At 37.7% G+C, this 27,174-nt stretch overlaps 3 protein-coding genes across 8 annotated transcripts in view; all 3 read left to right on the plus strand.

Annotated features, from left to right (window-relative positions):
* Positions 1-4,674: 4,674 nt before the first annotated feature.
* The window catches only part of LOC103410239 (rust resistance kinase Lr10-like), a 42,265-nt gene continuing 19,765 nt past the window's right edge, over positions 4,675-27,174 (plus strand). For all 3 annotated transcript variants that reach the window (XM_070817772.1, XM_070817773.1, XM_070817769.1), the window contains exon 1: positions 4,675-4,895. The gene's annotated coding sequence lies outside the window, so the exon portion shown is untranslated. The remainder of the gene's footprint in view (positions 4,896-27,174) is intronic.
* LOC114821546 (uncharacterized) lies at positions 4,706-5,852 on the plus strand. Its single transcript, XM_029094126.2, has 2 exons — positions 4,706-5,582; positions 5,809-5,852. Exons 1-2 carry the CDS (start codon positions 4,706-4,708, stop codon positions 5,850-5,852), a joined length of 921 nt encoding a protein of 306 aa, XP_028949959.2.
* LOC103437122 (rust resistance kinase Lr10-like) lies at positions 15,764-18,790 on the plus strand. Of its 4 annotated transcripts, XM_070817777.1 has the most exons (5): positions 15,798-16,158; positions 16,249-16,343; positions 16,443-16,530; positions 16,588-17,322; positions 17,436-18,790. In XM_070817777.1, the coding sequence occupies exon 5, from the start codon at positions 17,522-17,524 to the stop codon at positions 18,485-18,487; it is 966 nt and encodes a 321-aa protein (XP_070673878.1). In that variant the 5' UTR covers positions 15,798-16,158; positions 16,249-16,343; positions 16,443-16,530; positions 16,588-17,322; positions 17,436-17,521; the 3' UTR covers positions 18,488-18,790. The 4 variants fall into 4 exon arrangements, with proteins under 4 accessions (XP_070673877.1, XP_070673875.1, XP_070673876.1 ...); XM_070817776.1 differs by having other exon boundaries at positions 15,764-16,158; positions 16,443-17,322; XM_070817774.1 differs by having other exon boundaries at positions 15,764-16,158; positions 16,443-16,713.

Below are 27,174 nucleotides of genomic sequence, written 5' to 3' on the forward strand. Positions count from 1 at the left end.
ACCCTTCGTATATAATTCTCCATTCATATGAACTTGTTTACAAGAGTATAATTTCAGATTTCAATTAGTAACCTTGTGTCATATCATATGAGTGTATTTCACTGTATTACAAATGCCCAATGTAACCTCCTTAGTTCAACATCTTTTAGCTATTTGTATTTCAAGTATATAGGTCCATTTTTCCACGTTCTTACAAAATTGTAATGGAATTGCCTTTCTCCATTTTGGCCAATAATTTTGTTGACGAAAAAGAATGAGACTCAATATCAACACAACTCATTGATGAATTTAGTAGCTACTTGTAAAAACCAAAATTACCATTGGTTATCATCAATCCGTGATCCCATATTCTCATGTGCATGCGCATGCATAAAAACTTTTTATTTCTTTTTGGATATCCATTGCCTCTTCAAGGGCACATAACCTCTTCTTGAGCGTTATAGAGCTTGGATTTTAATCTTCACTTTTGGGAGTTGAGTCATTGGAACCTATATGTCTATCATACTCCATGCATGAGACATCAACATTCCTATGTCCGCGGATTGTCCTTTCTAGGATGTATATCCATGCGGCGATTGTCATACTTCTAACATGTAACAGTTATGTTTCGGGAATGCAATAATTCAGTAATGCCATATTCTTCTTCTTTCGAATGAATGAACCTTTTGAGTCTAAGGGTCTGCCACGCTTCAGGCGTGCAACAGATAAATCATTTACTGCACCATAATTTTGTCCAACAGGGACATTAATTCTTGTAGGCACATTTGTAGCAAGTATATGTGATTTCATCACTTTCGTTGCATCATTAAGTTGTTCTTACTTTATTTTCTCATTGATTGCTTTGTGAATCAAAATAAGACAAAGTCTCTTTGTTCTTCTGGAATGATTTTTTCTCATCATTCTTCTGGAATGATATTTTCTCATCGTTCTTTTGGAATGATGTTATTTTCTCCCCATAATGGCGGGAAAACTGTCTTATCAAAATCATAGTCTGCAAATAATGTGGTAAATATATCCCCAGTCAAGGGTTCCAAATGTTGAATGATAAATGATGTTCAACATCAATGCCTAATCGGCGATGATGCCTCATTTCAATACATTATGGCAATGCAATAGGCACATAGATAACACAATAAAAAACTCGTAAATGTGTAATATTTGGCTGGTGCTTAAACACGAGTTGTACTGAGAGATATCGATGGTTGGTAACTGGTCTCAACCAAACTTAATAGTGAATTATGTAAAATGGCATGTCCACATGTAGAAAAACTTGCAATTTCGTTTTCATGAGCAGAGCACGGGTAATCAATTTCATCCGATTAATAAATGCTTCTGCTAAATCATTTTGAGTATGAACATGAGGAACATTGTGTTCAACATCAATGCCCAATGACATGCAATAATCATCAAAATTTCGAGATGTAAACTCTCCAGCGAATATACATTATATCATCATTTACATACATCAAGGAACTTCTGGTCCTTATTTAATAGCCTATGGATTGAGATTCTCATGGCCTTTATTACAATTAAGTTGAGGCACTGCAACATTTCAAACTTAAGGTACTTATCAAGAAACTTCATGTCCGATCTTGAGGATCTAGTGACTTCATGCCTGATCTTTTTACATGATGGAACTTCGGGTCCAATCATTTTATGTGATGAGGATCAAGAAACTTCAGGTTCTGATTTGATCAAGGAACTTGATTTGATCAAGGAACTTCAGGTCCAGTATGTACTCATCGTAACAAAAATAAGTACAATAAATAAATTAAAGCAATAGGCGGTAATTCTGGCCATGGTAAATAAATTGTTTTTAAGTAAATAAAGTTTGTGACAAGGGCTTTGATTTAGCACCATTTACATAAATATCAAAGCCTTAAAGAAAAGGATAATAATTTTACCCAATGTAAATAAATTGCTTTAAATAAATAGAACTTGTGAAATGATTTTAAGCCAACACTATTTACATAAATAAATAATATAAGAACCTTTTATTTTGCCACTTCCTTTTGTCCCTTTTTGTTAATTAATTTTTTTTTTCTTTCTGTCGGCACCAAGCTTCAAAACTTTTTCTTTTCTCACATGCTGCACAATTCCAAAAAAACAACTTTGCCTTTTGTTTTCTTTCACATGGTGCAACATACCTTTTCAAGGCTTTGGCCCCATTTCCCTTTTTATTTTTGTTTTCACAATTCTGAAGTCATTTTGGTTACCCAGGAAATAATAGTAACAATAAGTACCAATTGGTGTTCCTCCTCCGTGAGTTTCGAAAAAGTCGAAACGGTTCCCATAAGTTTTGGAGTCAAGAGTGTCTACAACTTATGAGAAGATCACCGTTAGATTTAGCTCAAACTTTAGTATGATATGGATAAGAGGATATTGAACAACGTTTGTGAAGAAACAATTTCAATCTGAGCTACCGAAATGGAGTTTTGGTACTCATAAGGTGGCTGTCCAGTTTTCTGCTGAAATTAGAAACTGGTTTGGTATTTCAGATATCTGCGACGATCGCACAGTTAAAATTTTCTGAAATTTTGATATGTTGTAAATACTGAGCAGACGAACAACTTTCAAGAAGAAAGTATTTCAATCCGAGGTCCGCAAGTTGGAGTTCTGAGGCTATTTATATGGCTGTCAAATTCTTTACAAATTTTGAGTCTGTACTCTTTTGCTTCTTCAAGGGATGATATACAGTCATACAACAATATATATAGTTGCTTCAAGAAAATCAATTGTATTGAGATTTAAAGATGAAATGAAAAGATTTTCTTATCTGCGAGATTCCATTTCCAGCTGAAGGAGGTGAACAGGATTTGTGGCGCTGTGCTTTCCACTGACATGAGAGCTTCTCATGCTGATAACGTGTTGTAAAATCGACGGTGTGTGTAGTGGAATAAACAAATAAGACACAAAATTTACAAGATTTCTCTACAGTCAGTGTGAATGGAGTACGTCTTCGGGGCAGCAGCAATGCTTTTATTTATAATTTGAAGTAATAAGATTACAAAGATAACTCTCCTCTCTCTTTTCTCCCTCTCTGCCATGAGCCTTGTGGCTTATTACTTCTTCCTCTCTTCTTCCTTTTATCACCACATTTTGAACACTTGTAATGCTTTATTTATAAAGCAAATATTTTGAAAAGCAAACAAAACACTATTAAACTTGTGAAAGGTTTACTATATGCATGTAGGCATACATACCCACTATTTACAACATTTTTTTTTCTTTTGTTAAGCAAACAGGGAAACCTTAACTTTTTATGTTGTAGAGTCATTCCTCCGCCTGTAACTTTCAATCTCATGCATGTGTAAAATCCGGATCCTTTTCCTAGGATTCTAGAGATTTCATGATCGTAACCGTTCATCGTACATTATGTGGTTAGAAATCATTTCAAAATTTAAAAATTTTAAATTAAATATAAATAGTACCTAACGAAAATTGACCATACTATATACGATGAACGGTCACGATCAAGGGATCCCTATGATCTCTAGGAAAATGATCTGACAAGAATCCTTTTCCGTAAAATCATATCTTTTGTGTTTATATATATATTTATATATTATTTGTATTGCTGCGTACTTTCTGTGTTAAACCTCGCTGATATTTTTCTCCACTGGAATGAGTGGAAGGTCCTCCTCCTTTTCCTCCCTATGACTAACAACCAAAGACTCAATTAATTACACAAGAACTGCTTGGAAAGCAAGCACAACTGCAGTTTCATCGAAGGTGCTCTTACAAAAACCATGTTATGTAGTTAAACACAAAAGTCTTTGTAGCCCACTTGACCATAAAATGCAATTGATCGATCGGGTCAAATCAACAATCAATTATTGCATTGTCCTGTCCTGTGTGTTTGATTCCATTAAATCAGAAATTATATCGTTTGTGGTTTACCCCAATCACGGAAGCCCACAAAGAACGACTTATTGACTTACATTATTTATAATTATGGAAAATACTAAAAAACCTATTTTAAAAGTAGAATTCTCTATAGACATTATGTTATTTATATATTTTTTGCATAATATTTTATAATATTGGTACGATAATTGACGTTAAACTATAAGGTGGTAGATGCGAGATTTTTCAGTATGACCGTCACACGAGGTGGTACACCACGTGTCATTATATAAATGATGAGATATGTGTCTTAAAAAGTTAATAACTTAAAAAAAAAAATATTTTTACCACTTACGTAAAAACACGTAATGTACCACCCGTATTCCCGTCACAACTCAAAATTTCTACTGGTAGAGAGTTCCACTTTGAGAGTCTCTTTAGCATTTCTCATAATTTATTGTTTAGGTAATGCTAGGGAAACTAAATATGGAGACAAAAATTTGGAGATTAAATGATGTATCACCAATAAGAATGAATACGTTTAACAACGCTTAAATAATAAACTAATCATTAACTAGTATGTCCTTTATTTTCCAAACTTTTATCTACAAATTTATTCTCATTTAACATTATCTTTATTGTTTTGGTCAATACCTAGTTCTACAGCGGAAAATACCCCTTTTTTTTTTCTTTTGTTAAGCAAACGGAGAAACCTTAACTCTTTCATTTGTAAAATCATTCCTCTTTACCTGCCCCTTTCAATCTCATACATGTGTGAAATCTTTTATTTTCTGTTTATATATAAATTATTTGTATAGCACACCTGTTTCAAACCTCGCTGATATTTTTCTCCATGGGAATGAGTGGAAGGTCCTCCTCCTCCTCCTCTATGCGGATTTTAATTGCGGCTTTTATTGTTATTAGCTTATCCCCTAAAACCATTTGTAACGCCGCCCAGCAAACGTGTACCCCTTCTTCCTGCGGCCATATCCGCAATATAAGCTACCCTTTTCGACTAAAAGGTGATCCGCGCCACTGCGGCGATTCACGCTTCACCCTTTCTTGCGAGAACAATATTACCATACTAAGCATAAGTTTATCTGGCGAGTACTATGTACGGGCAATCAACTACCATAATCAAACAATCCGAGTCGTTGATCCGGGCATTGACAAGAGCAATTGCTCCTCCCTTCCTCGTCATTCTTTGGGTTATTCTATGTTTACCGATCCGTATGATATATACAACCCCGACGTCGAAAATTGTACTGGTTATGAAGCAGATGCGAAAAACAAAAGATTTACGGATGCATCATCATCGCCACCAATCTGCTCAAGAACAATAGCTTTAACGTTTTTGAAGTGCGGGAGTCCAGTGAATTCATCTCAATCTCTGTCCGTGGTCGACACTGCTCTATGTTATCCTGTTGAATCTACTTCGACTTCTTCTTTGTCATGGTCGTCGTCCGCATCCCCCCAACCAAAAACTTATGGCTATGTCGTGATTGGACCGTTTCGTGTATGGGAGTTGAATGAAGGTTGCAGCATAGAGCGAGTGACTTTCGCCTACTTGTCCGACGACTACGACGCTTCTTATAAATCCATACACAATTCTCTGGTATATGGCTTTGAGCTTAACTATACGGTCTATTCCTCTCGTGACTCCCATTGCGGAGGAGCCCAGTGGAGATACAGTGTTAGATGGAACAATGTTCAATGTTATCCTCACAGCGTTGGAGGTGAGTAGTGAATAAATCTCAATTTTAATTTTTCATTCATTTATCATCTCTTGTACCTAAACAAGTAATATAGAAGCTTATTTATATAAATGATCGCAGAGGCAATGGTCATCCTTTGTCTCTCTTATGAAATCTGTTAGACCAACAAGTTTGAGATTTTAATTTAAAAATCAACACGTGTGCCCACTAATGTTGTATTTTTCTTCTTTTTGCTCTGTCACTGTAGGTTTGTTTCGACTTCTATGGGCTGGGATTCAAGTTTCAAGGTAAGAGATCTATATATGAGTGCTTATATGACATTTGATAGATAAAATTTAACTTTAGAGGACATACAAAATTAACATGTTTGTTAATCCTCTCTAATAATAGTGTAATAATAGTGTGTCCTATCATTTCATGTGAGTCTCATCTGTATTAAAGTGTGTAAGCAAATATATCAATTTTGTTGTGAATTAAGAATTAATTTGTATGTTAGATTAATGGTTTAATTCCATAATTTCTAGGTCACTCTATCGAAAAAATAATAAATTTTACCGGATTACCATAGAAAATTATATGATATCAGTGCATGTCCCTGCATCCTAGATTGATTCTTGCATAGATGGGGCTAGTGAGTTATGATCGTGTAGGATGAAAATTTGTTTCAAGACGCATATAGTTCATTTTTTTTATACTTTCTTCACCCACACAACTGTGTACAAAGCAGAGAAGTGAATAACTGGATACAATAAAGTATTGCCTTATATACCTTATTGTTTGTCTAAGTTATAACACACAGAAACAAAATCTCCATCCCTTTTGTAAATAAAGCTTTCATGTCCACCCACCAACGCTATTTACACCTACTTTTTAATTAAAATTACATATTTAACCTGTGTAAAATGACTTTTGTGACCCCAATAAAAATTAATTTTATTTTGTATTTTGTAGCTAAAAGAATAAATGAAACTAAACAACAACAACAACAACAAAGCCTTTTCCCACTAAGTGGGGTCGGCTATATAAATCCTAGAACGCCATTGCGCTCAGTTTTGTGTCATGTCCTCCGTTAGATCCAAGTACTCTTAAGTCTTTTTCTAGGGTCTCTTTCAAAGTTTTCCTAGGTCTTCCTCTACCCCTTCGGCCCTGAACCTCTATCCCGTAGTCACATCTTCGAACCGGAGCGTCAGTATGCCTTCTTTGCACATGTCCAAACTCATTTTGTGTACGTGTTGATGCTTCACCACCCAACATTCTGTGCCATACAGCATCGCCAGCCTTATTGCCGTCCTATAAAATTTTCCCTTGAGCTTCAGTGGCCTACGACGGTTACACAACACGCCGGATGCACTCTTCCACTTCATCCATCCAGCTTGTATTCTATGGTTGAGATATCCACCTAATTCTCTGTTCTTTTGCAAGATAGATCCTAGGTAGTGAAAACGGTCGCTCTTTGGTATCACCTGATCTCCGATCCTCGCCCTTAACTCATTTTGGTCTCCATTTGCACTGAACTTGCACTCCATATATTATGTCTTTGATCGGCTTAGGCGAAGACCTTTAGATTCCACCACTTCTCTCCAAAGGTTAAGCTTCGCAGTTACCCCTCCTGAGTTTCATCTATCAACCCTATATCATTTGCAATTAAGGATTGTTGATGCACAAAATCAGTGAGGACTTCGGTACAACAACAAGTATTAAGTTATTGCTCTGGTCATTAGAGTGGATAAGTATGTAAATGGATAGAGACAGGAAAGCAAACATAAGATGAACGTGGTTCACCCAGATTGGCTACGTCCACGGAGTAGATGAGTTCGCATTAATTGTGAAGGGTTTACACAAGTACATAGGTTCAAGCTCTCCTTTAGTGGGTACAAATGAATGATTTAGTACAAATGACATTAGGAAATATTGTGGGAGAATGATCTCGTAATCACGAAACTTCTAAGTATTGAAGTGTGGTATCGTCTTCACTTGCCTTATCTGTCTCATAGGTAGATGTGACATTTTCTTTGGAAGTACTCTTCCTCCATCCAGGGGCGGTAGCTTTAACTGGTGGAGATGCACAAGGTAATGTATCAATTTCACTTGAAGCTTACTTGTAGTGTCAGGCTTGGTCAAGCGCGATACAAACCATGTAGTAGGAGTCCCCCAAGTCGCCGAGCTAGGGGATCTGCTGAAAGATGTGACAGACAAGGTAAGCAATCAGAGCTCTAAGTAATCAGTCCCAGATCAGAAGTTTGATTTCGAGTTCCGGCTGATTGTTCTCATTCTCCCTATCTTGCAGGCAGCATGAAGGATAAAGAGAAGAAAAGGAGAATAGATGATATGAGATACTTTTGCTTTTGAAGAAGTAACTTTCCACAGGCTTATTCTTGAACTGGGCTGGAGGGTTTTCTGGTTTCCTCCAGAGTATAAAGCCGACTGAAGAATTTGAGGGTCAAAACAAGTCCATCAAATCTAGAGTACGTTCGACCCTGCTGATATGGGATACTTTTGCTGTTGACAAAGTAGTGGATGTATCGGCACGTGTTTTGTTACGCTTGTCTCCACATGCTTGTATCCTTCTCACTTTCCCTATCGGCTCCTCAGGCAGATGTGGTATCTTCTCTGGAAGCATAAGATGTTGAAGATGAGTACTCGAGAGCAATGCCAGGTAAGTAATCAGGTAAGGGGTTCCAGGCAGTCAGTTCCTGACTGGAAGCTTGATTCCAAGTGCTGACTGATTGCTCTCTTTCTCCTTGTCTTGCAGGTAAGAACAAGGCCAAAGGAAAAGACAGGGAAAAAGCATGATATGGGATACTCTTGCTTTTAACCCTGATGATATGAGATATTCTTGCTCTGGTGTAGCTTGTTTGCAGAGGTATTATCGGGGGGAAAGAAAGCTGAGTATTTCGAGAGGCTTCGTTGGGAGTGCCCTCTCAGATATGAGGAAGGGTTGAGCATTTTTGCAGGTCTGCTTGTCCGTTGAGGATGGAGGTCGACATATATAGGAGTCTCCCTAACAAGAAGTAGTAATGCTATTCCTTTACCCTGCTTAGTCATAGCACGGTAGTGGGAGCTGCCAGCTTCACGTGTGTCAGAGCACTTTGAAAAAGTGGTATGTGGTATCTGGAAAGCTAATGTTGCGTGTGAAGATTACAGACAGGTTTTATCCAAGGAGATCTAGCTCTCGAAGTTGAGAAAGTGATGCTTCTTCGGTTTTCGAACAAGCAATCATGTCGGGGATCTATCTCTCGAGATTCGGAGAACGGTGCCTCTTCGATTTTTGAGAGAGCACTCCTGCTGGGAGTCTGGCTCTCGAGATTCAGAGAGTGGTGTCTCTTCGATTTTTGAGAAAGTAATCATGCTGGGAGTTTCGGAGGACGGTGCCTCTTCGATTTTGGAGCAAGCAATCTTGTTTGGAGTGTTTTCTCAAATGTGAGTAAAGGTAGGGCATGTTTGCTAGTCTACCTTGCCATGGAGCACATAGGTTGACACACAGGGACTTTCCAATTATCCAGCCGTGGTGCTGTTCCTTTACCCTTGTAGGTAATAATATGATAGCTAAACCTTCAAAATTTCTGTGTCTAAAACTTTATTGGTGTTGTTTCTTTGCTATTCTTTTACCCTTCTTGGTCATAGCGATGTAGTGGGAGCTGCAAGCTTCACGTGTCTAAACTTTGTTAGAGATCTTTGGCAAAGTTATCTGTGGTACCCATGAGCTGATGGTGCGTGTGAAAAATGGATGATTGAATAGTAAGATTCACGTGCTTTCTACTTCACCAGAATGCCCGTAATTTCAGCAAAGCTGAGTGTGCATGTGACAGATGCTGACAAGCCTGAAAAAAAGCAGGTGCCTCTTCAATTTCGGAGATCGGCCCTCGTGGTCTCTGAGCAGCCCAGCTTTTGAGAAAGCAAATGCCTCTTCGATTTCTGAGATCGGCCCTCGTGGTCTCTGAGCAGCCCAACTTTTGAGAAAGCAAACGCCTATTCGATTTTTGGGCAGACGCCTCTTCGATTTCTGAAGCTCCGTCGAGTGCAGATTTTTATAGAGGCTGGCATTAAGTTTCAAAGCACACTTGAATCTTCACCAGTAGAAGCTCCCTTCTTGCACTTCTAAGATCTTGATTTGTCCGACCTCTTCTCTCTTCAACACCTTTGAAAATGTCTGGCCCCTCCGACCGTCGTTTTGACTTGAACCTTGTTGAAGAGGCAGCCACGCCTTCTCCAGACAACATATGGCGCCCATCCTTCTTATCCCCTACTAGTCCTCTTACCGTTGGGGATTCCGTGATGAAGAATGATATGACTGCTACGGTGGTGGCCAGGAACCTTCTCACTCCCAAAGATAACAGACTATTTTCCAAACGGTCTGATGAATTGGCTGTTAAGGATTCTCTGGCTCTAAGTGTTCAGTGTGCTGGTTCTGTGTCTAATATGGCCCAACGCCTATTTGCTCGAACTCGCCAAGTTGAATCATTGGCGGCTGAAGTGATGAGTCTCAAACAGGAGATTAGAGGGCTCAAGCATGAGAATAAACAGTTGCACCGGCTCGCACATAACTATGCTACAAACATGAAGAGGAAGCTTGACCAGATGAAGGAATCTGATGGTCAAGTTTTACTTGATCATCAACGGTTTGTGGGTTTGTTCCAAAGGCATTTATTGCCTTCGTCTTCTGGGGCTGTACCGCATAATGAAGCTCCAAATGATCAACCTCTGATGCCTCATCCTTCTAGGGTTCTGTCCAGTACTGAGGCTCCGAATGATTCCCCTCCGGTGCCTTCTCTTTCTGGGACTCTACCGACTGCTGAGACTTCTCCTAAGCAACCTTTGTGAAGGCTCCCTCTTATTTGTTTATTTTGACTCATGTATATGTACATATTTGTAACTTATCGGAGATATCAATAAATAAGCTTTGCTTCATTTCCAACGTATTGTGTTAAAGACACCAAAGCCTTCTTCACTGAGTGGGGTCGGCTATATGAATCTTAGAACGCCATTGTGCTCGGTCCTGTGTCATGTCCTCCGTTAGATCCAAATACTCTAAGTCTTTTCTTAGAGTCTCTTCCAAAGTTTTCCTAGGTCTTCCTCTACCCCTTCGGCCCTGAACCTTTGTCTCGTAGTCGCATCTTCTAACCGGAGCGTCAGTAGGCCTTCTTTGCACATGTCCAAACCACCGTAACCGATTTTCTCTCAACTTTCCTACAATTTCAGCTACTCCTACTTTACCTCGGATATCCTCATTCCTAATCTTATCTTTTCTCGTGTGCCCACACATCCAACGAAGCATCCTCATCTCCGCTACACTCATTTTATGTACGTGTTGATGCTTCACCACCCAACATTCTGTGCCATACAACATCACCGGCCTTATTGTCGTCCTATAAAATTTTCCCTTAAGCTTCAGTGGCATACGGCGGTCACACAACACGCCGGATGCACTCTTCCACTTCATCCATCCAGCTTGTATTCTATGGTTGAGATCTCCATCTAATTCTCCGTTCTTTTGCAAGATAGATCCTAAGTAGCGAAAACGATCGCTCTTTGGTATTTCCTGATCTCCGATCCTCACCCCTAACTCATTTTGGCCTCCATTTGCACTGTACTTGCACTCCATATATTCTGTCTTTGATCGGCTTAGGCGAAGACCTTTAGATTCCAACACTTCTCTCCAAAGGTTAAGCTTCGCATTTACTCCTTCCTGAGTTTCATCTATCAGCACTATATCGTCTGCGAAAAGCATACACCAAGGAATATCATCTTGAATACGTCATGTTAACTCATCCATTACCAACGCAAAAAGGTAAGGACTTAAGGATGAGCCTTGATGTAATCCTACAATTATGGGGAAGCTTTCGGTTTGTCCTTCATAAGTTCTTACGGCAGTTTTTGCTCCTTCATACATATCCTTTATAGCTTGGATATATGATACTCGTACTCCTTTCTTCTCTAAAATCCTCCAAAGAATGTCTCTTGGGACCCTATGATACGCTTTTTCCAAATCTATAAAGACTATATGTAAATCCTTTTTCCCATATCTATATCTTTCCATCAATCTTCGTAAGAGATAGATTGCCTCCATGGTTGAGCGCCCTGGCATGAACTCGAATTGGTTGTCCGAAACCCGTGTCTCTGGCCTCAATCTATGCTCAATGACTCCCTCCCAGCGCTTCATTGTATGACTCATTAGCTTAATACCCCTATAGTTCATGCAGTTTTGTACGTCGCCCTTATTCTTGTAGATAGGCACCAAAGTGCTCTTTCGCCACTCATTTGGCATCTTCTTCGTTTTCAAAATCCTATTGAAAAGGTCAGTGAGCCATGCTATACATGTCTCTCCCAAGACTTTCCACACTTCGATCGGTATATCGTCTAGGCCCACTGCTTTTCAATGCTTCATTTTCTTTAAAGCTACAACCACTTCTTCCTTCCTGATTCGACGATAAAAGGAGTAGTTTCTACACTCTTTTGTGTTACTCAACTCCCCTAAAGAAATACTCCTTTCATGTCCTTCATTGAAAAGATTATGAAAATAACATCTCCATCTGTCTTTGACCGCGTTCTCTGTAGCAAGAACATTTCCATCCTCATCCTTGATGCACCTCACTTGGTTTAGGTCCCTTGTCTTCTTTTCCCTTGCTCTAGATAGTTTATAGATATCCAACTCTCCTTCTTTGGTATCTAGTCGCTTATACATATCGTCATAAGCCGCTAACTTAGCTTCTCTCACAGCTTTCTTCGCCTCTTGCTTCGCTCTTCTATACCTTTCACCATTTTCATCAGTCTTGTCCTTGTATAGGGCTTTACAACACTCCTTCTTAGCCTTCACCTTTGTTTGTACCTCCTCATTCCACCACCAAGATTCCTTTTGGTATGGAGCAAAGCCCTTGGACTCTCCTAATACCGCTTTTGCTACTTTTCGTATACAACTAGCCATGGAATCCCACCTTTGGCTAGCTTCCCCTTCTCTATCCCACCCACATTGGGTGATTACTTTCTCTTTGAAAATGGCTTGTTTTTCTCCTTTTAGATTCCACCATCTAAATGAAACTAAAATTTTAAAAAAAAATCCAAAGTGAATAGAAAAAAATTCCAAAGCAACGATCTCTACCAACTCTTGCTGCCGCTATTCGATGTAGAGCACCTCCACCCATCTTATTTTGTCATGGCAAGGTGCCAAAACCACTCCAAAACACACATATTATGAGCCTTGGTAATTGGTTGTCATTTCTTGGGCCATGACAGTTCTAGCCCAAGCCAAGCCATGGCAGGATGACGTCATGTTGCATTGAGTCAAGTCAAAAAGCTGGAAATACAACGATCTTTGCCACATCGCACCTTTTTTGCCCTTCAGTTCAAATAGTACTTAAATTCAACAATCTCGAATCTTTCATAAATTAAAAAAAGAAAATCATTTAAAATTTTAATTATATATTTCAAATAAAAAATTTCCATTTTTTCACTAAAAATAAAATATGAACACATGGTGCAGCTATAGAGAAGAAACAATCCAGTTAAGCAATTGATATGTCAAGAACGACCTAACAGAAGCTTTCATTAAGCGCCTTCAAATGATTGTTTGATCGTTGGTCATACGTACCAGCTTTTGATCACTGCTTAGGGCCATGCAATATTGCACGTAGCAATGTTGGTCTGCCTAAGGCCCGACGCGATCCAACCATATAGCACATTTCAGTTCGTTACCGGATAAGAACCCAGCATATCACATCTGCGCGTTTTTAGTTGTGCATTCTATATGCCAATTGCGCTGCCCTTACGTACTAAATGGGTCCTCAAAGAAAGATAGGAACCTATGTCGGTTATGATTCTCTTTTTATTATTTGTTACTTAAAACCTTTGACAGGCGATCTCCTTACCACTCGTTTTGCAGATTGTTACTTCTGCGAGACAGTCTTTCCGTCGTTAGGGGGAGATAAGAATGTCAATGTTCCTGAATAACGACGTGAATTATTGTGGACGACTCCCACTTTGTCTCATTTAGAGCCATGCACCGCCCTGTCTGAGATTGAAATGCGATGCATTCTAGATCTTCAGAACGTAGCTTAGGGCATACCAGATGCTTTCACTGATCTAGCGAAAGTGACGAGATCATATATACCATCTGCAAACGTGCCTGCAAAGATGGATGTACCAAATGTATGACGGGTTTCCCTCTTGGAAGGCCGGGACGCCCCCGTGGCTGACCCACGTACATTGGCAGCTAACCAATCATCTACTCCTACCCACAAGTGTGACAGACCTCTTGGTTCAAAGGATTCACAAATCCAGAAGAGGAAATCCACGACACATGCTGTTGAGCCTACCGTGAATCTAACTATCGCCTAATCATTCTATCCAACGCATGAGGAAATTATAGATTATGGAAGCATCATGGAAGACACGAATCCACCTGCAAAGAATTGAAAGATTTCGATCCATTATACTAGCTTGGATGATGTTTGGTATAGAAATGAGATGATAATTGACGATGCATTAGCATATGTAGTAGCTACTGAGATCATGTTAAGCGATGACATTAAACCTTGTTTTGTTGATGAATGTCGATGTAGAACTGATTGGTCCAACTGGAAATAAGCAATTGAAGTCAAACTTGATTCTCTTGCGAAACACGAGGTGTTTGGGCCTGTAGTTCCTACACCGCAACATGTGATGATAATCAAGATTGTTTGATTAAAGCAAATCAGTCACGAATCAAGACAAACTCAAGCCTTGGTTCTTTCATCAATTAAAGTTATTTGGCACACGAATCAAGTCCAAATCAAGTCTTGTTTCTTTTGTCAATCAAAATAATTTGGTCAAATTAATTGATTTGGTTCAAATCAAGTCTCGACGTGGAGAAGCCTATAAATACGAGGCTCGAAGACAAAGCAAAGATGGCAAAGACACACCGGGTCCAAACGGTTCCAAAAAAAAAAAAAAAGCGTGGAGACAATTTTGACAGCATCAAACTAGTGGATGCAAACCACTTAAAGTCAGTGGAGAACCACATAATATTAGTATATGCAAACCACTTAAAATTAATGGGTCGAATTCCCGTTAATTACTATACTAGTCAAAATGGCACAAAGCCGTTCCAAATCCCATGTGGCACAAAGCCGCATCCAAGTTCGCAATTTGGAACTATGTTGGTTTGATACCACAAAGGGTGTGTAGGCAATCTAGTATTAAATTCTAGACACAACCACAACGAAACCCCAATCTAAGCAGATAAACGCTCTTGTGTTCTTCAACAAGCTCGCAGAGAATCAACAAGTGCAACAAAATCATGCCAATTCATCCACCACCAAAGCCTAAGATCAAACATTGACAACCCTTGAAGTAATCACAATCTTAATACAGGATCAAGTGTTCACCACTCTTAAATTGAATTCTACTTTGGAGTTTGAATCAAAGGATTATTCTTCTAAAAGAATAGCTACGTAGAGATTGTAACCCTAAGCACTCATTAATACAAATCCATTATTTGTAATGTGTGCTTTTGTTATTTGTCATTTTGTGTTTACAAATTTGGCATACCTGGTGGGACTATCTCTGCCTCTCATCTCTTTCTCCAAGTGAGTCAACTCCAATCCAAGCAATGACGTTGAAGAAGGCTCAAGTTACATCCATGAATCTAGGTAAGAATGTGATTGGTTTCATAACAAGGTGCGACCTTGTAGGCATCGTCTCACAAAGCAAGACGAGGGCATCCCTCTCAACCCAACACACCGCTCCAACGGTGTTTCCACTTATATGACATGGAGTTTGCCACAAGAATCTATTGTCCATCATCTCTGTGACTCAGAGCGAGTTGGAGGCTTTAGCCCAACAAACTGATGTCATGGGGCATTCGTCCAAGATGCACATAGTACATCAAAAGAACAAGTCGGTTATTTCCTTTGCTTCGTTGTGGATGAAAAAGCTTATATCTCGAAGCAATGAAAGATGCCCGCCCATAACTAAGGATTCAATAGTGCGGTCATCCTTCCTTGCTTGTAATGTGTACTCAAAATAGGTTCATGCCAAGTGCTTTAGCCATCAACCACTCCTTGCACGCACGAGTTAAAACTAGTTGATTATTTGAGGAATCAAATCGGGTACGACTCAAGTCCAAATCAAGTTTTAATTCTTTGTCAATTAAACTTATTCGGCACACGATTAAGTCCAAATCAAGTCTTGGTTTTTTTATCAATCAAAATAATTTGATCAAATTGCCAAAATAGTTAAAACATATAATAATAATATACTTTATTTTTATTTATAATCTCTCCTACTTTCACTCTCTCTCCTGTCCCCCATTTTCTCCGCCGCTATTCCTCCCTCATCTCAACTTCACTGGATCTTCGAGAGCAACCCCGTCGTCAGTGGTCGCATGGCCACCGTCAACATCTCCACCCACACCTTCGAGGCCGGCGCCTCCATTCTCCACCCCAGGAACTTGCACTCTTTGAACTACACCAAGCTCCTCAACCTCGCCGTCAAAAGCCCCTCCTCCTCTTCCGCGCTTCAAATCAAAGCTTCCCTTTGCTGATAAGATTGTTTTGCTTCCAATTCACTGCTCATGCTCTTCAGATACGGCTTCTCCCTTGTCAGGATGGACAAATTTGTTGAGGTATAAAAGTAAATAAATAAAAGGTTTGTTTATTGGGTTTTAACTTAGCGTTTTGTTGTTGAATTTGGTAAATTTCTTTGTGTGGTGCAGATAAGATTGTTTGGCATCTTATTAATTTATTGGGTGTTAATTTGGTGAAGTCCTTGCCTATGAGAATCATCAATCCTGCTACTGAAGAAATCATGGTCCTTTTCTCACCCTAAGCATTTCTGTCAATTAAATTAATTTCTGGGTTGTTTTCTAAATTTAATTACTGTTTAATCATCGCATTTGATCGTGTGTAGGATCTAGAAGAAGGAGAGGGATAGTCGTTGGTGCAGTGGTGGTGGTCGGTGTTGAGCAGGAGTGGGAGGGACGGCGGCGGTCCTAGGGGTCTGATGCGGCGGGAGAACGAGGGAGTAGGAAAGAGATCCTTCCAGTTTGTAACAGGGACAAGGACGCATTTTGTAAAACTAGCGAGGGTGTAGGAGAGTTTCATTGAACATGCACTGTTCCTCTGTATGTTATGGAAAAAGGCTAGATTTTCAAACCAATGTTTCGCTGCTTCAGCTTTTAGTCTTTTTATTCACCCTCAATTTAAAAAAGCTGGTTTTAGAGTATTTACCAAACCCTAAAAAGACCGCAACTTTTTTTCATACCTGCATATTTTTTTTTTTAAATTTCAGCAGTACCAAACTGGTACTAAGAGCCCCAGACTTTCTTTAATTACACTATATTTGTGTTACACCTTTACAAGAGTGGTATTTAATCAATCACATAAACATGTACCTAACAAATAATATAGGGCATTCAATATGGATATGAAAAACTGCAACAAATTTCAATGTTAATCCAGGTGTGTGTAGGAGCGATATGTTTGTAACTACCTCCAGGGTATATGTAAGATGGCTTATCAGAAATTGGAAACCAAAATAGCTCCCTTAATTGATTAGGGGCTATATCTATGATGGCTTATCAGAATTTTTTATCTATACTTATGCTTTGCACTTCGAAAACTAGCTAGTTATTTCTCTTTGATTTTGTTATTATATCTTGTTGTATTTCTTGGGTATTTAATGTTCTTCACAATATTCACTTTACAAAGTTCAAGCTCTAGTCAAATTTGATTTACTCATCCTTCTGTTCTAAACGCAGGTTTTCTATTGTTCGTACTCTTTTGTTTTGGTAAGAGCTTTGCTAATATCTATGATATCCAATATTGAGCATATAGTTTGATCCAAGGCAACAAGTCAATTTCTTTTCTCATGATGTATTTTGTGATTTACTCCAATGTTCAGGACTACTTTTCGGGGTAAAATTTCTATTCGGGGCACCATTCGTGACTGCGTTTTTGATCTATACATGGAAAAGAAGACATTTGTCAATGTACAACTCCATAGAAGAATTTTTGCATGGTGAAAAGACTTTAGTGCCAATAAGGTACTCGTACTCGAACATCAAGAAGATGTCTAACAAATTTAAAGAAAAACTTGGTGAAGGAGGGTATGGATCAGTTTTTAAAGCAAGGTTACGGAGTGGACGTTTTGGGGCAATTAAGATGTTGGATAAGCCCAAAGGCAATGGACAAGATTTCATCAGCGAGGTAAATACTATTGGGAGGATTCACCATGTTAATGTGGTTCAGCTTGTTGGTTATTGTGTTGAAGGAACAAAGCATGCTTTGGTATATGACTTCATGCTCAACGGATCTCTTGATAAATACATTTATTGCAAAGAAGGAAGTATCCCATTAAGTTGCAAGACAACGTACGAGATTTCTCTTGGAGTGGCTCGAGGGATCAAATATCTACATGAAGATTGTGACATGCAAATATTACATTTTGACATCAAGCCTCACAACATTCTTCTTGATGAGAATTTCATACCGAAGATTTCTGACTTTGGGCTTGCAAAATTATACCCGGTGGATAATAGTATTGTATCTCTAACAGCAGCAAGGGGTACAATGGGATACATGGCTCCTGAGCTATTCTACAAGAATATTGGCGGTGTTTCGTTTAAAGCCGATGTTTATAGTTTTGGAATGTTGTTGATGGAAATGGCAAGCCGAAGGAAGAATTTGAATGCATTGGCAGAGCATTCAAGCCAACTTTACTTCCCTTCATGGGTTTACAATCAATATAATGAAGGAAAGGACTTCGAGGTGGGAGAAGTTGTGGAGGAGGAAAAACCATTAATAAGAAAAATGATTATAACCGCCTTGTGGTGTATACAATTGAAGCCAAGCGATCGACCTTCAATGAAGGAAGTCCTACAGATGCTCGAAGGAGATGTTGAATTACTTCGAATGCCTCCGGAGCCTCTTCTATATCCCAAGAGATGCCCGTAGGTGCTCCTAATGATAATCCGAATCCAACATATTCGAAGGTGGAGTTAACATCTTCTTTGACGGGTAGGTGAAGACACGCAACTAGCATGGACTCTGTCAGTTTGAATCTCAATGCAATGTTTCTGGTTTTGTAGTAGTACTGTGTGCATGATAAAACCCCCTTTCATTGATGTTAAATATGTTTAGTACAACATATTTTCATGATTCCAGGGATAAATAACATATTTCATGGAGGACATGTTGTATGATTCATGAAGACGATATTTTCTAATTTTTGTTCCAAGAAATTATTAGTTGTGATGATTGTTCGCTCGTGCTGATAATTCTGGTTCTAATGGGCTCATGCCGGCTGCTCTTACATATCTCCGGTTGTTATTTGTCCGTGGAGGGAGGGACCTCCCTAGTCAATATCGAAAACATTTTTTTTCTTGTGAATACAACGATATATTTACACTAAGGGGGAGTGGGTTCGCCTAAGCCATACAATGGACAATCTAATTTGCTATCCAATTTGTCATCTACAAGATTTAAACTTAAGATCTCTCACTTGCAAGTGAAGAGGAATATCATCATATGTAGTATTGAGTGGCAATATTCGAAACCTTTTAGTTGGGTGGCAATATTCGAAACCTTTTAGTTTGCCAAGTCATTTCTTGGTTAGAAGTTTTTTAAGAAAGTTGAGGTTCCACCCCAAAATCAATTGGCAATATGAGAGTAGTCTAATTACTTATAAGTACATGTAAGGTCCCTTCTTTCTCTAATGTGGAATTCACTTTCAAAAAATATTTTGTCTGAGAATCCCTCCTTTTGTATTTGAAATGCTGCCTGCTCTGTACTGTGCAACCAGTTTATAGCCTTGGTGGAGGACTTAGCCTTCTCATTATAATTTCCTATGATACTTGAACGTAATGTCTATCACTTGCTGGAGCATCATTGTAATTGTAAGCCAAATGGAAGATTTGTTGATCACAGCCTTGGTGAAGATATTCAATTCCTTTGGCAAATGGCTAGATCTTGCATCCCAACCAAGAAATTTGTTGTTATTGTCTGCTGATGAAATGAAATCATGCAGTGATCTATTGAACAGCAGTTCGTCTAAATCCATAAACGCAGAAGCCAACCAAGGGAATAGCATGGTTGATATGACCCATTGTTCCCCCTTTATTTATGAACTCTTCTCCATCTCCCCTTCCAATTGTATAATATCATATGGTTTACCATATCGTATTTCGGTCACAAGTGAGATAATTAATCTCAATTCGAACTTAGCGATTAATATAATGATAATTTTTTTTTCATGATCAGGATTTTCAGCCTGGAGAGACAGTAAGAAGTTTGCCACACTGCCATAACATATTTCACCTGCCTTGTATAGATAAGTGGCTCCTAGGGCATGCCTCATACCCTCTCTGCGTAAGGGATTTGTGAATGTGATGATCTTCTTGTAGATTACCAAATGAGTAAAAAGTTCATTTATTGATTATACAAATTTTTTATCCTTTTCATTTGTATTGGTATTCACCAGACTGCTCTAGGATGAGCAAAATACTCATAGGTTTGGGTAACCATGTTTACCCGTCCATTTAAAGTTCACGGTTATGGTTATGGGTAACCATTTAGACGAACAAACGGTTATGAGTATAACCGTTTATTTTTGAAATTTAAATGGGCTGTTATGGATATTACCGACTGTTATAATGGGTATCTATTGGTTATGGGTATTATCCACGATTATACGGGTATCCATTTACCTATTTAATTTAATATATATAAAAATAAAAATAAAATTATCGCAGGGATTTTGAGGGGTTTTAGAAGTAGCTCCTATCGCAGGGATTTTGAGGGATTTTAGAAGTAGGCTCTCTCTCTCTCTCTCTCTCTCTCTCTCTCTCTCTCTCTCTCTCTCTCTCTCTCTCTCTCTCTCTCTCTCTCTCTCCCTCTCCCTCCTCTGGTCCTGACCCTCTCCTTCCCAGCTCCACTGCAGGGATTTTAATTATCACAGGGATTTTGGGTATGCTAAAATTCTAAGTACAGGTTCATGGTGTAGGCTCCGGCCATGAACTCTTTCTTGCAAAGTGCAAATGCAATAACAACATATATATATATATATATAAATACAAATTACACAATATAATTAATCAATTAAAATACACACAATCATCCAGTTGATCTGGTCACCATGTCTGTATGTGCTATCAATAGAACATTTGTGACTTGCCATCTTGATAGTTGATACGATGATATATCACTTTGTGAATATGATCTCGTAAACTATCATTTCAATTATTGAAATTGTATGAGGACTTGAATGATTAAAATATAGAAATGCATGCTAAAATGTACCTATAACGGTGCTTAATTGTCAGAAAACGAAAATTATGATAAATTTTTCTTTTGTAATTTTCAAGTTGTTAGAAAAAAAACATGTAGACGGATGAAAAAGGGTAAATGGGTAAAAAAAAAGAAGGATAAATAGGTTCAAAAACGGGTAATTGGTTATGGTTATGGTTAAATGGGTAAATGGTTATGGTTAAATAGGTACATGGTTATGGGTATGGATAACCATTTATAAACGGTTATGGTTATGGGTATAACCGTTTATGCAATTATCTAACAGATAAATGGTTATGCGGGTATGAATATAAACGGTTATGGGTAAATAACTACAGTTACCTACCCGCCATAATCGTTGCTCATCCCTAGATTGCTCCAGTAGCTGCAGGTTGGTTCATTGGAACTGATTATTTTGGTTTTGGCACAATCTGATATTTAATGTGGTAGTATGTGATACTAATAACACACTATTTTTGAAACCGAAAACCAAAATAATTCACACTATTTCTAGAACTACAACGAAATAACCCTCACTATTTCTGAAACTGAATCAAAATAATCATTGGAAACTACAATAAAATAACCCCCACTATTTTTGATACTTGTTGTATTGATGGTTTTGTTGGGTTTTTAGTTCTTTGATGATTTTTTATTGTAAATGGCTTCTCATCAGAAATTATTAAACACCGGATTTGCTATTTTGGTTGCGTAGCTATGCAGTTGCTCTCTCCAATCCATCTATCAGTCCACTTGATTGCTTGGAATAATTTGAAGGTAGTTAATTAAATTACTTTGCTTCTTTTTCGATCGACTATATATATTAGTGCTAGTTGCCTTGGTTAAGACTTTGAACCAGGGTTGGATGAAGTGATGGAGGGAGGCAGACAATGGTGACATACGGTGGGGATGGGCGGAGGGGTCGGATGACGGGTCGTGGACTAAGAAAACGGTGCCCATTAGTGCTCCCTTGCCTAAGACTTTAAGGGCCCTGACAGTCACCAGCGAGATCGAGCTCCGGCGAGGTTGGATGGTGAATGCGGGGATATGGAAAATGCAGAAAGTGATTTAAATTTTTTTTTATTATTAATATAATTCTTGTCGATTTTATCCGACAGGAAATGCTTTTATTTGTTCATTAGTAATTTATTCCTGTCGGTTTTATCCGACATGAAATGGTTTTATTTGTGCATTTTTAATTAATTTCTGTCGAATGGTTTAATCATTTTCTGTCGGTTTTAGCCGACAAAAATAATTTATTTATCCGACATAATTTCTGTCGATTTTAGAGTATTTTCTGTCGGAAAATTAATTTCCTGACGCAGGCAATTCTGTCACTTATTATATCCGCCACTGCATCCATTTTCTGTCAGATTTTACTTAAAATTCGACATAAATATATGTTTTTTGTCGGTTTTCAAAACGTCATTAATAACTGGTTTCCTAGTAGTGTCAGTTGGGCATGGAACCGTTAATTGTACATCTCAAATTTCACTTTCTTTGTAACCATAATTTCTGACATTAAAGGAAAAACTGTACAAATCATTCTCACCACATCCAGAATTAGCCTACAAATAACTCCATATTACACCGATAAGTGTACCAGGGATGGCCGTAAATCCCATCATCCACTTTAGGAGATTTTTTCTTAAACGACCATTGGGGCATAATATTTAATTATCACATGGAAACAACTTTTTTTATAAAGGAAAACTAATGAAAAAGTCTTGAAAACTTTGAGTTTTAACGATAAGGACAAAATAAAGAGTAAAGTGAATAGTATAAGGATTGACTTTTTAGTGTAAAAATATGGTTTTTCGTTAAAGTGAACAGTACCGGGAGTTTTTTGTTAAAGTTCTCTTTTTATAAAGCAAGGGTAAGTTGCGTCCGTTAGATATTCACCTCGACCTTCGTAAAGCGATGAACCTTGTTGGCTAATTAAGCATCATAATGAGCTAATAATAATATGGTTTAAATTCACCTTCGGTGAGAATCGAACATAAGACCTCTCAATTACAAATGAAGAGGAATACCACTAGACCGTAATACTAAGTAACAATTTTTGAGCAATATTAAACATACTACAATGTGTGTGTATATATATATATTAACAAACGATATTATTTATACTAAAGGGAGGGGTTAGACTTAACCTCATAATAAGCTAGCAATAATGTGGTTTAAATTCTCATTTATCAAGAATTGAACCTATGACCTCTCAATTACAAGTGAAAAAGATTACCACTAATTATTCGGATATTAAATATACAATGCACTTGTCCTAAATTAATTAATATAAGAGACCTTTTGATATAATTGATAAAAAAAAAAAAAAAGGTAGCCGATCTGCGACGATTCCTTTATCTCTTTCCCCTATCTGTGAAATCCCAACCCTAGCCCCAATTTCTGAAACTCTCCATCTCTCTCCTCCATGCCCTTTCTATCTGCTTTCTCGGTTACTCCTGTTGTGGTTCATGATGTTGTTCAAGCCAACGTGTCTTTGACAGCTGTGAGTGGATCGAAATTCAGAAATCTCATATCTACTTTCTGAGTGGCTCGCCTACTACTATATTAAGTGGGTCCTACATATATTTTTATTAGAAAATTAGATTTTAATCCCTAAATAAGAAGAAGTTTAGAAAAATGTTTTATACAAGATTAAAAATTGATTTTAGTCCCTAGACTCTATTTAATGCCAACAATTGTTTTTAATGTCTCTTTTTTTATTTATAATTTTATGAATTTAAATTTTATGAAAATATGATAAATTTTAATTCTCATTATGGTAAACATCTTATATAAGAAAATATTTTCGTAGAAATTTTTCGGTACACTTATGTTTTTGCATATTTTCTTATCTGCCACTAATTCATTACAATATATTTAGGTACGAACATTTCGGTACACTGGGTTAGTATAATATGTTTAGGTACATACATTTCAGTACACTAGTTTAGTATAATGTATTTAGGTATCAACATTTCGGTACACTAGTTTAGTATCATATAGTTAGGTACAAAATTTTTGGTACACTTATGTTTTTATGTCACATCCCGGCCCGAGTCCTCACCACATCCCAAGCTCGACTTCACCGTAGCACTATATTGTCCACTTTGGGCATCGACCATACCCTTACGGTTTTGTCTCTGGGAACTCACACGAGAACTTTCCAATGGGTCACCTATCATGGGATTACTCTCGCGCGAACTCGCTTAACTTCGAAGTTCCAATGGAACCCGAAGTCAGTGAGCTCCCAAAAGGTCTCAGGTAGAGATGAGAATATATATATAAGGCATAGATAATCCACTCCCCTGGGCGATGTGGGATCTTACAATCCACCCCCTTAGGGGCCCGACGTCCTCTTCGGCACACTTCCAGCCAAAGATTGGCTCTGATACCAAATTGTCACATCCCGGCCCAGGCCCCCACCACATCCCAGATTCGACTCCACCGTAGCACGATATTGTCTTCTTTGGGCCCCAACCACATCATCACGATTTTGTTTTTGGGAGCTCACATGAGAACTTCCAGTGGGTCACCCATCATGGGATTGCTCTCAAGCAAACTCGCTTAACTTCAGAGTTTCTATGGAACTCGAAGCCAGTGAGCTCCCAAAAGGTCTTGTGCTAGGTAGAGATAAGAATATACATATAAGGCATAGATGATCCACTCCCCTGAGTGATGTGGGATCTCACATTTTACATATTTTCTTATGTGTCACTAATTCACTACAATATGTTTAGGTACGAGCAATTCAGTATACTAATTTAGTAAAATGTATTATGATACAGACATTTAGGTACACTAATTAGATAAGGTTAAATACAATTAATGAATTAAAATGTGTATAATAATAAATTAAAAAATTCAATGTAATAACATTAAATAAAGAAAATTGTTATTAGCACTCAAAAAATCTCATTCTATACTACTTACAAATGTATTTATCTTTCTAATTATGAAAGTTTGAAGTACCAAATGAGATTTTAGGATGCTAATAATAATTCCTTAAATAAATTATCTATTATATACAAAAACAAAAATATAATATGAATTTGAATTAGGTACACATTAAGGGATTAAAACCAATATTCAATCTAATACCATAATTTTATTAAATTTTAATCTTCTTGAAAATTTAAAGTTCATAAACCCCTATTTTTATTCCTCCAATGTTAGCAAACACTTCAATCACTGGAAGAAGTGCAATTCCAATTTCTTACATTCAATTCCCCTTACGTAAACACGTTATTAATCAGGTCAACATGCAAGGAGGAGGGAGAGTTTGAAAAGAAAAAAAAGGGACGGAAAAAAGAAATGGGACAGAAAAAATAGAGAGAAAATGTCTTGATGGAAAGAAGAAAAAAGAAAAAAAAACAAAGAGAAAGAGGAGAGAGAGAGAGAGAGTCTGATTGAAGGAAGAAAAATAAGAGAAAAAGAAGAGAAAAAAAAAAGGGAAAGGAAGAAAAGGGAAAGGAAGAGAGAGACATATGTAGAGAAGAAAAAGAGAGAAGGAAGAGAGAACAGGACCGAAAAAAAAAAAGAGAAAGGGACGGAAAAAAAAAGCAAAGAAAAAGGAGAGAAAAAGAGAGGGAAGAGAGGAGGGGACCAGAAAAAACAGAGAAAAGACGGAAAAAAAAAAGCAAAGAAAAAGGAGAGAGAATCTGCTGGAAAGAAGAAAAAGAAGAGATAAAAATGAGAAAAAGGGGCGGACAAAAACAAAGAGAAAGGAAGCAAGAGAGAGAGAGAGAATGAAGGAAAGAAGAAAAAGAAGAGAGAAGGACGAAAGAAAGGGAGGGGAAAAAGAGTTTGATGGAAAGAAGGAAAAAAAAGATGAGGAAGAGAGAAGGGGACGGGAAAAAAACAAAGAGAAAGGAAGAGAGAGTTTGATGGAATAAGAAAAAGAAGACAGAAGGAAGAGAGAAAGGACGGAAAAAATGGGGAAAGGACGAGAGCATGATGGAAAGAAGAAAAAGAAGAGCTACGGTGCATGGAAAAAAGAAAAAAACCAAAGAGAAAGATGAGAGAGAGAGAGAGAGTCTGATGGAAGGAAGAAAAAGAAGAGAAAAAGAGACATATGTAGAGAAGAAAAAGAGAGAAAGAAGAGAGAACAAAAAGAAGAGAAAAAGAGACATATGTAGAGAAGAAAAAGAGAGAAGGAAGAGAGAACAGGACCGAAAAAAAAAGGATCGGAAAAAAAAAAGGAAAACTAATAAAAAGGGATTGAAAATTTTGAGTTTTAATGATAAAGATAAAATAAAGGGTAAATTGAATAGTATCAAGATTGACTTTTTAGTGTAAAAATGTGGTTTTTCGTTAAAGTGTAAAAAAAAAAGAACGGAAAAAAAAGGCAAAGAAAAAGGAGAGAGAAAAAGAGAGGGAAGAGAGAAGGGGACCAGAAAAAACAGAGAGAAAAGACGGAAAAAAAAAGCAAAGAAAAAGGAGAGAGAGAATCTGCTGGAAAGAAGAAAAAGAAGAGATAAGAATGAGAAAAAGGGGCGGACAAAAACAAAGAGAAAGGAAGCAAGAGAGAGAGAGAGAGAGTGAAGGAAAGAAGAAAAAGAAGAGAGAAGGACGAAAGAAAGGGAGGGGAAAAAGAGAGAGAGAGTTTGATGGAAAGAAGGAAAAAAAAAAGATGAAGAAGAGAGAAGGGGACGGGTAAAAAACGAAGAGAAAGGAAGAGAGAGTTTGATGGAATAAGAAAAGAAGAGAGAAAGGACGGAAAAAATGGGGGAAAGGACGAGAGCATTATGGAAAGAAGAAAAAGAAGAGCTACGGTGCATGGACATGATGGTATTATTCCTGTGTCGCATTTTTTTGGTCATAAAATAATTTCTTTTGTTAATTTGACGTATACTCGTATCATGTTCTGTCATAATTCTGTGTCCGCAACCATGCATCATAAAAGAACAAAGAAGGAAGATAAAGGGATGGAGGAAGGAAGAGTGAGAGAGAGACAGAGAACCGCTGCAGTTGTTCAGAAAGTGGTGGGTTGAGTTTTTATTTTTGTGAAATGATTAGTTAATAAAATCTTTGAGATTTAACAAAGATTTAATATTTATTGTTGGAGATGCTCGAGTCATCAGAAATGGACAATACTTAGTACTGACTGTTGAGTACCCAAAATATTGACCTAATGACATGCCTAGAAATATTAAAACATCTTTCATTTAAAGCTCTCCCCAAACATTTGTGGTCTTGTTAACCAAACACCTAACTTTCATCCTGAGCTCATAACCAAACACCCATCTTCTTCCTATTTGTTTGAGTAAATTATAGTTGTGATCCCTAAACTATGACTGAACTATGGTACCTCAATTAAAAATTTATTAGTTTTGGTTCTTTAATTTGACAAA

The sequence above is a fragment of the Malus domestica genome, chromosome 02, assembly GCF_042453785.1.
Source record: "Malus domestica chromosome 02, GDT2T_hap1".
NCBI classification, from domain to species: Eukaryota; Viridiplantae; Streptophyta; class Magnoliopsida; order Rosales; family Rosaceae; genus Malus; species Malus domestica.